Raw genomic sequence first — 14299 nt, 5'->3', positions numbered from 1 at the left:
GCCAGAGTCCACCACAGTCTCCGTCACTATCAAATTCCAGACAACTTTCCTTGTCACTCACTTGAGAGCAAGTGAAGCCAGAAGGAGTATGAGCTAGAACATGTGCCCTGCTTCCAGTTCTGGAAAACTGGAGAACAGGTTCCCCAAAATAGCTTAAACAGAACACCTTTCTGCCTGAGAGTGGGGTAGATTATGCTCCAGCCCCACAGTTTTGAGGGTAAACTCAGGGCAGTTCCAGTCCCATGCCCAGCCTGGGCCAAAGGTTGCCACACCCCCGTTCTCCTACCTAGCAAAGAGTGAGCTACCCAGATCCCAGAGCAGAGGGAGAACAGCCTTTCTAGGAGGAGCAGGTGGGGTCTTCCCTGAGAGTTAGGAAGCATCATTCTCTGAGATGGAATCACTTTGCAGAGACTGTTAAGGAGAGCCTATCCAAACTCCAGTTCTGTTCCAGGTAGAAAACAAGACAGGCTTGGGGTATGAAGACTTGTTTCTGAGGGTAAACAATCTAAAATGAGGAGAGTATTCCCATGTAAATACCAGGCCACAGAACTTCACTAGACTCTGCTCCTTCCTGGTGGATTATTTTAACCCAGAACTTTTCCTTGAAGAGACCCCCGCCCCCACTTCAGAAAAGCCAATCCAGAATACAATGTGGCGAGAAACCGAAAAGCAATCAATCAGAAAACAGAACAAAAAAGTAAATGTAAGGATGAGTACTGAATAAATCTGATTCTCACTAAGTGAGAAATAGAAAGAGAAAAATATATAAGAAAGCAGAAAATAAGAAACAGGAAGGGAGGAAGAGGGGGAGGGGGGAAGGACTGTGGCTCTTTGAAGGAGGTAGGTAAGGAGGAACAGATTGATGCTGACAGCAGTTCAGGTCATCTCAGCTCTGGGATCCATGGCCTGGGTGTTCAAAGAAACAGGACTTTAGCCAAGGTGGGTTTTAGTACAGGATCTGCCACTCTCATCTTGGACAAGTCATTTCCTACACCTGGGCCTTGAGGCAGCTCAAGAGTTGGTGAGAGTGAAAGGTAACAGAGAACCAAAAAAAGCAGATGGATGGATGTTGGTTTTATGACTCAAAGTCCTAACATACTCCTTATACTTTGTGACTACATATGTCGCTCTTATTCCAAAGAAAAATAATGGACTTCCCAACATTTAAAAATGTTCACTGCATTATGTTTCATAATACTGTGACATTGGAAACAACCTAAATGTCAAATAGGCAATTGATTTTAAAAGTATGTCAAATTCAGAAAATAAGAAGTATGTGTACATTAAGTTGATATTACAGAACATTTTATGACAAAATTTTCTTAAGAAAAATAGAGCTTGTGCAAAACAGGTACATTATCACCCCCTTTAAATCCACATACATTTAAAGACACATACATAGAAACAAATTACTCTGTTATAGCACCTACTTCTGCCTGACAGAATTATGAGTGATGTTTTAACATTCTTAACTCTTCTCATGATGAATATCAATTTCCTTTGCTACATAAAATTAGTTTTAATTTCTAAAAAATGGAAATGTTCCATTAGCATCATTGGCTCCCAAACTTGACTGCCCATCTGAATCCCCTAGGGAACTCTTTAAATATTATTTCTTGGGCTGAAGGTTCTGATTCCAGTGATGAGTCAGTCATGGGCACTGGTATGCTAATTAAGTTCTCATTCACAAATACAGATTGTGGTGCCCCAGGTCTGAGACCCTGGCCCAGGATGTTGCATTTCAAACACGCAACCAGGTGATGCTAATGCTGCTGGTACCTGGGCCACACTCTGAGTAACAACGGAATAGCTGATCCTCTAAACCATGTAGTCTATGGGCCTTGTGCAAGCCCATGTGATGTGTTCCTGCTAGGCCAAAATTTTGAGGCTCTCTTGGTTGTGGCAGCAGAAGTATAGGCTTCTGGTAGCTGTGCTGAGACCCAGGAGGGGCAGACAAGTGGAGAGCTCTGTGTGAAATGAAGCTGGGTGGGCAGGCTGATGGCTGCCAACCTTGGCCAGGTCAGCTCAAAGAACCAGCAGAAATTTAGTGGTAATGTAATCCAGCTTCATCCTCTAGGCTCTAGAAAATCCTATTCTGGCACAGCTAAACTTCCAGTGTCTTTCCTAATACTCCCATATCACACCCCTCTCCCTGGATTCTGGCTGGATTGTGATGGAATGAGTAGGAGTGAGAAGCTGGAATCCTGCTGCTGGCCATCTGCCAAGATCCTTCCCAATGTCACCACACACCCCTTCCCCAAAGCTTTCCTTCCACGTTGGTCCTGAATGACTTTCCAGTGGATTTTGGACTATTGCTCTCTTTATTTCCTCTAACTTCTCCCTGGATGTGGCCTCTGGTTGCCTCAGACCTCAATTCTCCTTTCCTGAATTAAATACCACCAACAAATAGCCCCAGGCTTTCTCCATCTTCTTTTGCACATCACACCTGTCCTATACTCTCCCCATTGTCCTACACATTATCTATGTGGGGGTCTGTTCTCTCCAAGACTTGGCATTAACTTGGATTTCACTTCTATGGAGCCAAATCCAAAGACTCTGATTCCTTGGCCATTTGGTCCCTGCCTCCCTGGAGCCCTTCCCCCTGATTGACTCACTTCACACCTCTTTTTCTCTCTGCCTCAGGCCCATTGTAGATTCTCCCTCCTTCTGGGGTTGTCTCTAAGACAGACAGCAACAAAGCAGAGAAAGCCCTACTTATTTGTATTTCATATCCCATAGACTTACAATTCATCAATTTCTATAGCAACAATTACCTTTTTGGTCTAATCCTTCCAAAACCCAGCCTGAGCATCCTACTTCATCCCCAGCAGTCTATAGGACATCCCCTCTAGACCCTACCATCACACTCAACCAAATATATCTAAGGTTAGTTTAATTATTTCCTATCCCTGTAAATCCACTTATCCTTCTCAACTTCATTCCTTTCATTCCTACAGTATTTTTTGTCATCAGTGAAGTTCAAAACCTGCGATACATTGAAAATACTTCCCATTTCTCCTGGTTTTATATCTGCTTTGTCACTTTGTGTTCTCAATCATCATTCCAACTGTGCTAGCTTTCTGTTTTTCTACGTTCGATTCAACCCAATCTATCTGAAGCACTTAGAACTCATTTTCTAAGTTCTTTGTCCACCACATCCCAGCCTCATTCTAGAGTTTATAGTGGCAGTCCATTTTGCCATCATCTGGTTCTGATTTACTCGTATGACAATATCTTACTTCTCTGTGAACACTAAATCACTTCTCCAGGCAATAAAACTCCTTTCCCATCTTCTCAATGGGTATGGTCAGCATTGTCTTTGGTTTCTTCGTCTAAAAATTCATCTCTCCACATCAGATCTTTCAGTATTCAGATCACTGGACATATATCAATATATACGAATTCAGTATTCTAGTTCTTCCCAATTAATTACTGGCTCAGTGCAAGAGCTCAGACATACAAAGTCAAGTCACTTAACTGCCAAACCTCAGGATTGACATCTATAAATTCAAAAGATTAGATTATGTGGTTGTTAAAGTTCTTTCTAGGTCAAACTGTCTATGATTGTATGACTCAGAGTTTAATGAATCCTTTCTTTACTATTGTCACACTATTTTGAGCTCCTATTAAATTTTATTGTACTCTTTATTGTTACACATTAAGATATTTACTTCCCTTATAAAAGTTGATAAGGTCTTGAAGTCCTGATGGATGGGTTATACCTCACTTGAAATTCTCTCCAGCCAGCCTGACACACATAGCTACTTATAAGAAGGACACAGAAATTCACACAGGACACATAAATGCCAAGGCTGTGTTCTAGACTTAGCTTTGCCACCAATTTTTCTTGCTGCCTTTTGTCCCTGGTCCTCCAATTTACACTCATTCGAATGCGATGCTGGGCAAAGTCATTGTTTTACAAAACTGTTTAAAGTTTCACAATAAGATTTTTACACAGAAACCTAATATATGTAAAATGGATAAAGGGACCAGCTCTTGCTGAACTGGGAGTGTGGAGGCACTGGAGCTCTGCTGGTATTCCTCTTCTCTAAAGCTGGCACTGGTCATCTTGAATGACTCCCAAGCTCCATCAAGCAATTCTTGAATTCCACTGGCCTAGATTTCCTCTGAGATTACTTTTTAAATCTGTGATTCTAAATACTTTAAAATCTTGATTTGACTTATCCTATACCTTTCCCCAAATCCCTCTATTTGCTCCTAGACTTATTGAGCATCCCGCCATGTTTTGTGGAGGGAATTCCTTGTTACCTAGATAACTTTGTCAGGAGGAGAGAGAGCATTTCTAAGATATTGGTAGAAAGGAGAAGGAAAGAGAGCCAGATAGAAAGAAAGGGAGAATATTGTCTGTCCACCACTGACCTGCAGATACTGGGTACCTGGAACCCCAATGCCTGGAGCCTCCAACTGATTTCTCAAGGGGATCCCCATTGTTTTTATACTGTCTGGTTTGGGTGGGTCAGACCTGCAGTGACCTCTATAACTGGCTACAGGATTAGGAAGAAGAAGAGTTCAGTGTTTCACAATGTCTTCAACATAGTATGGATAATAAGAAGGTGGGGAGATTAATGAGTGCTTGTTGAAGGAAGAGAGAGTCACCCATAAAGCTTCAACAGAGTCCAGACACTAAGCCCACTCTGTAGCTACTGTCATTGACTGTTATTAATGGTTTGGCAGCCAGAAAAACAATACTGGGATCAGACATCTCTGATGCCTCATAAGGCTCCATCTGAGGCTTTGAGAGATGTGAATGCAAGAAAGTATGTCTGCAGAAGTCAAAGATAGAATGACCCTGGCTAGGGCCAGGGTTCCAGAATGGCAGCAAGGGCTGATAGATTGTGAGGGTGGCTCTGTTTGGAAAGATGAAAGGAAAATCTGTTTTTCAATAGGCTTAATTAGTTGGTACAAGCTGGATGAGACAGAGCATTTAAGGAAACCCAGCTGCAGAAGATATTAATCTTAGGTTTACCTGGGACTGCATAGGTGTCATGTGTCTTGAACTTCTAGAGAATATGCAATGTGAGCAGGACAAGGTTAACGAACAAACAAATATCAGTTCTTTAACTCCACTCAGTTCACTGTCCAAACATCAACCCATCCATTTACCCATACTCCTACCCACCCAACAAATCATCCATCCACTCTTCCACCCCTCTAGCCATCTCTCCAATTATATGCCTGTCCACTCACCCATCCATCCATCCATCCATCATTCTGTCTGTCCATCCATCCACTCATCTACCTATCACAAGGGACAGAAAAGCTCAGGCATAATGTTCTCTGAAGGCAGTCTTATTTAATTCTCTCTCTCAGTTCTTTTGTAAAATTCCATTAAGTGTTTGATGAGGAAATGAGAGGGGTCATCCCGAGAACCAGATACCTACAGGATGAGAAATGAAAAAAGATAGACAAGAATAAGATCAGATATTTGTTTTCTAAGGCAAATGCTCATTCTTCACCCAATCTTTCACCCTTCTGTGGGAAGGTCCAAAGTGTATACCCTTAATATTTATACTGCTATTGACAAAAACACACACAGTACATAACCTCTATTGTTAAGTGGCTTTGCAATTCAGCAGGGAGGTTAAGTCATAAACATTTGAAAGATAATTTAAAAGACCAGACTCTCTAAGTTGTGGGTCAATAATATGTTGGAAACAATAGCAGCAGAGAAACTGGTTCAGTAAAAAATAATTAGAATTAAAATGACCTTAGACATGACATTGTCTCCCTCAAAATGGAAAACTCTGCACTGTCATTCCTGAGAAATAGGTTAATCAGGCTTTTCCTCAACATCTGTAAGACAGGGACAACATGATCTTTTTCTGTCTTTCTTTTTCTCACCCCCCTCACCCTCTTTTTGTGGTACTGGGGATTAAACCCAGGGTCTTTGCACTGAGTTACCTCCCCAATCCTTTTTATTTTCTATTTTGAGACAACAAGTTGTTCAAGCTGAGCTTAAACTTGCAACCCTCCTACTTCAATATCTATAACATGCAAGATTACAGGCACGCACCTTCACACTCAGCCCACACAACCTCATGAAGAGACACTAGCAGTGGTGTGGTCTCTGAATAATTTTTAGGATCATTCAGAAAAAAGTCTCCACATAATTTCTACCCCTTGCTCCTGTTTTGCCTTCTGAAATTAAACAGAACAAGCATATTCTTCTACTTGATAGACCACTGAGCCTGCAAGAGGCACCCTGTGTATTACTTCTTCAAGGAAAAGGCTTTCAGTGCCTTTACCTCTTCCCTTATGACCTGGTCTCAGGAACTTCTCTGCTCCTCATTGTCTACAACTGGCACAAAGCCCACATGATGTGAACATTGTGCTTCTATCACAATATGCCTAGGTCTGTGGTTTATACCAAAATTGCAGAAATCTAAATCTGCTAGGTCTTTTTCACTTGAGCTACCATGATGCCAGGGTCCCTCAGTCCATACATTCCCAAAGGAATATTCTTCCCTTTATCATCAATTTAAGTCAACTCATGTAGACTAAACCCCTTTACAATTTTGTCATCCCACAAATAATGCAAAAATCACTTCAGGCTGGGGAGATCTTCAAGAATGAGATAGAATTTGAGCTTCTTCTTTAAGGGCATAGGGGGTGAAGGTGAGTGAGAGAAGGTTCCAGGATGGAGAGTTTCCATATTCTGTACTCAGTAGTTTCCAATTATTTGCCAGCCATTATACCAGCTTCTCAGAAACAGATTGGTGCAGTTCTAAACTTAAGGTCATCTCTGGGGCCCATGGATTCTAAGCCAACTTACTACAAGTCAGGAGGTTGTGCACTAGGCATTGCCAGAGTAGATGATCAGGGATCTCAACTCAGCAAAGACTTCTCAGAAGATGTGACATCTTAGAAGAGTATCGAAAGATGAGCAATTTCTCTAGGCAGAGAGGACAGGTGAAGGAGCCCCATAAGACTGTGAACAGAGACTATGAAGAGGGTGGGCAGAAAAATACCCTGGCACCTAGGACCCATGTTCTCTGTAGCCTTGAGAGGCCTGTCGTGGGAAACTCAGCTGCATCTGGCCCAGAGCTAATGAGGCCTATGGACTAGACACCTTGCTCTGCAGACTCTGAACCTGCCAGGCTGGTCTGACAGGTAAGCTGCAGGTGGAATACTTGGAACTTAGAAATGAGTCCTTCTCTGGCTTCTGCTTTTGACTCCCAGCGTTCAGACAGGCACACTGGAGACAAACCATGGCATGTAGCAGTAGAGGTGCATAGGTAGTCGAGGATGATCTAAACCTTGTGGAAGGAGAATACCTAACAAATTTAGCATGATCAGCTTTTAAATAGAAATTTTGGTTAATAATGGTGCAGTACTCATTTTGAGAAGGAAAATATTGGAGAACATTGCAATCATAATAAGATATGTATGCTGGTTACTCTTTCCTTGGATAGTAGTTACCTATGGCTGCACAAGTTACTCCAGAACCTAGAGACCACACATGTGATTAGCCACACGGTTTCTGAGCGGAAAGAAGCTGGAGCAGCCTGGCCGGGTGGTGCTGCCTCAGTCTCTCACAGGCTGTCAACTGGCTCCAGTTGCCAAAATTCTGACGGAGCCAGAGCATCTGCTTCTGCAGTCATACATGCAGCTGTTGGTAGGAGACTTCAATTTTCACTACATGGGTCTCTATGAGGCTGCTCATAGCATGGAAACTGGCTTCCTTCAGAGTGAGTAAAGGAAGAAAAATAGAAATGGAGAGGCCACAGTGTTTTTTAATAACCTAACCTCAGGTGTGGCCCTCTTCCACTGGTCAGAGATACCTCTGGTACTATGTGGGAGGGAATTCATGTAGGTATGAATACCGGGAGGTGGGGATCATCACCAGCTGTATTGGTTTCCTGGGCCACCACAGGCAACTACCACACATTTATTGGCTTAAAACTACAATTTATTCTCTCACAATTCAGGAAACTAGAAGTCCAAAATCAAAGTGTCAGCGGGGCTGTGCTTCCTCTGAAGGCTCTATGAAGAATTCTTCCTTCTTTCTGGTGTTTGCCACAATCCTTGGCAGTGTAACTCCAACCCCTGCCTTTGTGCTCATGTAGGCTTCTTTCCTGTGTCTCCCCTGTGTCTCTATCTCCTCTTCCTAAGTCATATGGGACGTAGGTCCACCCTAATCCAGCATGTCTTGGTCCTAACTAATTGCATCTGCAAAAGCCCTATCTCCAAGTGAGTTCCTAGTCTGAGGTTCCAGGAAGGACAAAAATTTGGGAAGAACATTGTTCAGTGAGTACAGCAGCCCTCCTGGATGCTGGATCTCACGCCTGGAATCCTAGGGGATGCTGTGACCATTCCAGGGCAAAGCATGAGATTTTTTAAATTATATTTGCTTTTGTTTGATTTTTGCTTTTTAAAAAATAAATCCCATACCCACATGATGCCAGCTGCACAATCCATTTCATTCTCTTCATTGACTTTGCTAGGATCTCTTTCCTGGTCCCCACTTCTCCCACCTGGACCAGCCACATTCAATTCAGTTTGCATTTCACTCCAGGGAGGTGGAAACTGAAGACAGTTAGAAATTATGTCTGCTTTGCTTACCTCAAGATTAATTTCTTTTCTGATTATTGCACGGGTAATCCACCTTCATTATAGAAAATTAATAATGCAGATAAAAAGAACAAGAAGAAAACGTAATCTATAGTCCCACCACCAAACATTGTTACAATTTACAATCTTCCAGAGTATTTTTATGCATAAATACACCAATACGTATTTTTTAAAACTTAAAATGAAGTTTCAAGACATGTTACTTTGTAACACACTCTTCTCCCTTAATGTATCATAAACATCTTTCCATGTGAGTAGAGACTAGGCTCTGAGATTTTCCTTATGCCTTAAGTTTCAAAAGGGGATGGCAGGCTGGGGATTTAGCTCAGTGGTTTTGCTGCCTGCTGTGAAACCACAAGGATGCGAGTTTGATTTCTGGTACCAAATTTTAAAAAAAGGGATGGCATGCTTGCCCATCTTCTGACTTCTGAACTGGAACCATTTTCTCTGACACCACCACCCTCTCTCCTCAGGGCCAGAGGATGAGGCAGAGAGATGGAGGAGGCTGCAAATAATGGCAGGGTAAAAGGGGTCCTTAACTCCATGATCACCTTCCTCTCCTGCAAAGGGGAATGATTGGAACTTCAGCTGGAATCTAGGCATTGGGTTGGGTACCATTTAGCATGAAGGACTCCCACCCCTCCTTCCCTCTGTTAGTTTTAATGTTGCCCTCAGTTTACCCATGTGGTTTTTACCACATTTCCTGTCAGTAGTATCACCCAATGTGAAGGAATTTATAGACTGAGCCCTAAATCTCAGAAGAATTTTTCAAAACACAGGCCAGGAGAAGAGAGAGAGAGATGGTGTGTCCTGTAAGTCAGATGTAAGAGTCCTAAGAGCAGGAGTTGGGGGTTACCCACTGTGAGGCCCCCTCCTTCACCCCATTGGCCCAGCCTGGGCTGACTCTGCCCTGGAAGTCTTGGGGATCATGTGCCCTAATCGCATTGCTGGAAGTAGAAGTCCATGATGGGGGTGTCCCAGGGGGAATCCTTGGGGATCTGGGAGAGCCTGACAGGCTGGTCAGCTTCAGGCGCTGTACAGAGGAACCAGCCAGGGTGGGTGGCTGATTCGAAGCTGGAGGTGAGCCCCAGATCCTGGCGGTAGAAGGTGAAGCGCTTGGACTCTTGGGTGCCGAGGTAGAGCTCCATGATGTTCACTGGCTGCCAGTAGAAGAGTGGGTGAGGGCAGGTGCAGAGACAGCCAAACAGTTGGGCTGGGCAAGAGGAAGGCTCCGGGGAGGAAGCAGTACGTAGCAGTACCCTCAAGGGTATCCCCAGTGCGCCAAAGTGCACTATGCCCAGCCTGTTTGCTCTGCATCTGGGGACTTAGTCACTGTATGGTGAGGGGGATGCCCCAAAAGGACTCACCTCTAGTTTCAGAGTGGGTTCCTCCCCTGTCCCACATGACAGGCACTGGCTTCCTCCCTGAACTCCCAGGATGACTGGTGATAGCCTGGCATCCAGCCACCGATTGGGGACAACACTGATCTCTTCACCTGCAAGAAAGAAGCAAGGGGCCCTGGCTGCCCTTCTGTCCACTCTACTCCACACCCTGGGCTCCAGGTGCAAGACCAGTATGAGATGCCTGAGCCTACCTGGGCAGAAGGGAAGTCTCAGCGCTGTCACGGGTAAGGCTACTCCCCTGCCAGCAAACTCAGTGTGGACATCAAGGCACAGAAGCACATCCTGCCCCTCCCACCCCAACCCTCCATTCAGGGCCAAATCTTCAAATCTCCAAGTCTTCTCTAAACTCCAAGAGACAACGTCCTAACCACCTCCTTTACTGCCCTGGCTCCCAGGCCTCTCTTCTGAAATTTGTCTTGATGAGCTTCCCATGGGAATTGTTTGGAATCTTCCTACCTCTGTGAGATTCCTAAGAGCAGAAGCTGGTCTCATTCTTCTTTGTACATCCCTGATCACCTCCACACACCCAAACACAGAAATGTATGCACACTCGTTGCACACATACATACATATGCATACACACATATGCACATACAAACACACACATATACATATAGACATAATTCTGCACACGCTTGTGCATACGTGTACACCCATGCATGCATGTAATGTTCATGCACATACATAGACATATAACCATAACATAGGTACATATTTTGCACATAAAATATTTACACATGTACACATATGTAATGCTCTTATATACATACCAGCACACTCACATGCACACATGTGTAATGCTTTTATATACATACCAGCACACCCAATGTAGCAGAGGGATCTGCCTGGCTCCAGCCTCCCATAAGGATGCCCAGGTGGGCAGGTATGCACTGTTGTAGAAAGACCTGATGCCATATGTGGGTCCAGTGAATTAGCATGAGGTCACAGAGCATCACCTGGTGTCTGGGTCCCACCACCCTGGGTGGCTGAGGACCTTCAGAGAGCAGAGGGGCACAGGGTGGGGAGGAAGAAGCCCATCCTCCAAGGCAATATAATTCAGCACCCACTCTCAGGGAAATGGAATTTTTGACCTAGTCTATCTGTGAGGGAAGGACAAGCCACTTGTCCTGGGAATATTCTCTCTGCAGAGGTTTCAGTGTGCACAGGGCCCAGGTCCTTGCTTTACTGGAAGCCTGATGTACAGCACCCTGACTGACCTGGCATTCTGGGGTCTGCAGACCTGGGCTGATTTGCATGACTGCTCAAGGCCTCTAGTGGCCCCTCTTCACAGAGGGTAGAAACCTGGGGACCACTGCATCCTGTTTTGCCACCAACCTTTTATGACCTTCCCAGCATACAGCCCTCCAGCTAGAAGCTGATTATTATGTAGATAAAGCACCTTCAGGGCTGAGTCCTTCATTCTGAAACAGGAAAAGAGGAGATTTTGTTAAGGGAGAGGTGGAGTGCTCCAGTTTGCCCTTGTTCTGGAGTCCTCCAGGCTCAGGCATCCTGTCTCCCTCTTGTCCCAGTGTGCCAATAGAACAGCACAACCTTCCCCCAACCTGGCTTATGCCCTACCAGTGGGATGAGCCCACTATCTCCATACACTTCTGGGGTTTGCACATTCACCCTGTTCAGTCTTTTCTATCCCAACCAATTTCTCCATTTTTTATGCTAGAAGAAAAACTGGATTTTGAGTGGAAGCCCAGTACTCTGCCACCTTTGCTGCTGAGCCAGAACAGACAAGTCACACACCTTTTCAGGGTCTGAGTATCCTCATTGTTAAACTAAGCAATACCCAAGCCTGATTAAAATCTGATTCATCGATTATTATTGAAGACTTCAAGGAATATTTACTTCTTGGTCTATCCTGAGTGTGGAATTTCTTTAAATGTAAAAGCATTTTGCTTTTCAAAGTTATTTCTCACGTATGATCTCTGTTGGTTTTCTGACATCCTGTGAGGTGAAAGACCCACATGTAAGTAGGTTTCTCCAGGTGTTATATGTCTGCCTCAGCCTGATTAAACAATATGCATTACTTAGTGTGTTGTGCTGTGATGTGGACCTTCTACAAGGGGTAACATAGAGCAGCGTTTTCCACATGTACTTAATCAGAGAACTCCCTGTCCAAAGCATCTCATTGAATTGAGTCCCATAGAACATACTTTGAAAAATGCTACAATCTCACCCTTTGGTATCCAAAGAAGATTGGTTCCATAACCCCTAGGATACCAAAACCCACAGGTGATTAAGTCCCTCATAGAAACTACCATAGTATTTGCATAGAATCTACACACATCTTCCCTTATGCTTTAAATCATGCCAAGATTACTTGTAATATCTAATCCCATGTAAATGCTATGTAAATAGTTATTCCTCTGTATTGCTTAGGGGATGATGACAAGAAAAATGTCTGACCATGTTCAATACATTGTTTTAATATTCTCAATACACATTTGGTTGAATCTGAGGGTACAAACAGCTTACTATACTAGACTCAGTTCAGAAAGGATCATTCTTAGCTCTTGGTGTAATGCCTGGCTCAATACCTACTAAAGGAATGGATGGACAAACAGACTAATGTTTTTGTTTTATTCTCCCCCACCCCACCTCCTGCACAAAGGCAGCAGGGAGGAAGTGACACAGAGGCTAACGACAATTCATTGCCACAGGAGACAACAGCAGAGCTCTGAGGGGGCATCCTGACTTCTGTCTTCACTAAGGATAGACCAGGCTGCAGCGCTAGACTGGGTTGGTCATTGTCCCCTCTCATTATCAGGGAACCTTGTGAGGTGACCTGCCCTATCCTGCCCCAATCTAAAGAAGGTTAGAAGAGCTCTTAAGGGAGTTGGATGTTGATCCCCACTTCCTAGCTGTCTGCTCCACCTATGGGAGTCCCAGTGAGCACCTGTAACTCCTCCCTCCTCCTTCACAAGCTGGACACCAGGTCTACCTGAAACTCACTTTCCCCAGAGGACACCACCAAACCAGAGGCCCAGACAACTCACCGGAAGCACAGTGCCCCACTCAAGACCATCTTGAGCTCCACAGTGTATAGATGCCCCTATTTAGAAATAAAGATCCAGAAATTTAGAGAAGTAGAAAAGATGCTGGGCTTTCTGGGCCCTAGGTAGACAGGAGGGTCCTCAGCCTCCCTATATGTGAACAGCCTCCATCAGGTAGGAGACTGTGGGTCTGGGGTTCAGAAGAGAGCCCCAGACTTGCCAATGCCTCCCCAGATACCTCAAAATGCTCCTTCTCCTGGTAGAAGTCAGGGTGCCTGCCTGCTCCTCCAAGGATGCATTGGTCTTTTAAGGGCACTAAGGGAGGAGTCCTGAAACTCTCCATCCAGGGAGGAGCATGGTTACCCAGCCTGATTTTACACCTCCCTAAGCCTCCAGAAATGCCTACTGTTGCTCATTATCTCTCTCAGGGAAGAGGAAGGAGGCTCTAAAGACAATCCCCCACCAGCAATTCTGGACAACTTCCTTGGGGCTTTCCAGCTCTCAAGAGCACTCAGCTCCTGCTGCTCCAGGAAACTAGATTTTAGTTCAACTCTTTCCTTCTTTCCTCTCTCTCCCCTCCTTCCCTCTCTTCCTTCCTTCTGTCCCTCTTTCCTTTCTGCCTTTGCTCAGCCTGTAGGAGTTGGTGGAGGCAGAATCTCTGGTTAGGGGAAGTGTAGACTACAGAGTCATTGTAGATAAACCTGAAAATCCAGAAGAGTGAGAAAAGAAAGCATTTAAGTATCTTTTGTGAAAGGACTATCCAAAAACCAATGACAACACATTTTCCTTGCACACATATAACTATAGACAACTTTTCTGTTGTTAGCATCATAGAAACTACACTCTTTTGGCTGCTTTTTTATGTAGCAAAATAGCAGACTTTTTCCATACAAAATATGAATAATGACATTATTATGGCAGCTAAGTTAGATAGAAATTAATAGGAAGTCAGACAGGGACTGGCTCTCAAAACAGTCAGTGCAAAAGATGAGAACATACCAAAACTGTGGCTGAAAGCAGGCCAGTTGAAGGCCAGTCCTCAAGATAAAGATACAATGACCAGACCTACATGCCTCCCTGAGGGATCATGGGATTATACTGTGATTGATATCACTTGGTCCAGTAAAGTCCAAACAGCCATCAGTCACCCAAGTGGGTGACCAGAGCATCCGGACCCATCCCCTCCCCAAAATGCCTTTCTTCTTTCCATACACCCTTACTACATGATTTGCTATTGGATCAAAATTAGCTAAGCAGCCATACTTGTAATCCTATAGGTTGATTGTTGTTTGATCCATG

General features: G+C 44.2%; 2 protein-coding genes across 6 annotated transcripts in view; both read right to left on the bottom strand.

The window, feature by feature from the left end:
• The window catches only part of Il1f10 (interleukin 1 family member 10), a 28675-nt gene extending 24261 nt beyond the window's left edge, over positions 1-4414 (bottom strand). For all 4 annotated transcript variants that reach the window (XM_087204239.1, XM_087204238.1, XM_004844534.3 and 1 more), the window contains exon 1: positions 4381-4414. The gene's annotated coding sequence lies outside the window, so the exon portion shown is untranslated. The remainder of the gene's footprint in view (positions 1-4380) is intronic.
• A 773-nt stretch (positions 4415-5187) lies between these two features.
• On the bottom strand, positions 5188-13370 carry Il36rn (interleukin 36 receptor antagonist). Of its 2 annotated transcripts, XR_002394808.2 has the most exons (6): positions 13239-13370; positions 13004-13059; positions 11331-11416; positions 9960-10087; positions 8584-9752; positions 5188-5398 (listed from the first exon to the last, which is right to left on the bottom strand). XR_002394808.2 is itself a non-coding variant. In XM_004844533.3 (5 exons), the coding sequence occupies exons 1-5, from the start codon at positions 13341-13343 to the stop codon at positions 9528-9530; spliced, it is 600 nt and encodes a 199-aa protein (XP_004844590.2). In that variant the 5' UTR covers positions 13344-13370; the 3' UTR covers positions 5452-9527. The 2 variants fall into 2 exon arrangements, 1 of the variants encoding a protein (XP_004844590.2); XM_004844533.3 differs by lacking the exon at positions 5188-5398 and having other exon boundaries at positions 5452-9752.
• Positions 13371-14299: the final 929 nt, after the last annotated feature.

Source organism: Heterocephalus glaber, unplaced genomic scaffold, assembly GCF_053883595.1.
Source record: "Heterocephalus glaber isolate CG9 unplaced genomic scaffold, H.glaber_assembly_v1.0 deba00000470, whole genome shotgun sequence".
NCBI lineage: Eukaryota > Metazoa > Chordata > Mammalia > Rodentia > Bathyergidae > Heterocephalus > Heterocephalus glaber.
The sequence above is the reverse complement of the archived record's forward strand: the minus strand, read 5'-3'. Positions and strand labels throughout refer to the sequence as shown.

Excerpts from the sequence above, each read along its gene's own strand:
- Il36rn (XM_004844533.3), bottom strand. The coding sequence starts at position 13,343 with ATGGAGAGTTTCAGGACTCCTCCCTTAGTGCCCTTAAAAGACCAATGC. Across the intron at positions 13,060-13,238 it reads AGGAGAAGGAGCATTTTGAG|GGGCATCTATACACTGTGGA; the intron begins GTATCTGGGGAG and ends ATTTCTAAATAG. Across the intron at positions 10,088-11,330 it reads TGCTGGGAAGGTCATAAAAG|GTGAAGAGATCAGTGTTGTC; the intron begins GTTGGTGGCAAA and ends TCTTTCTTGCAG.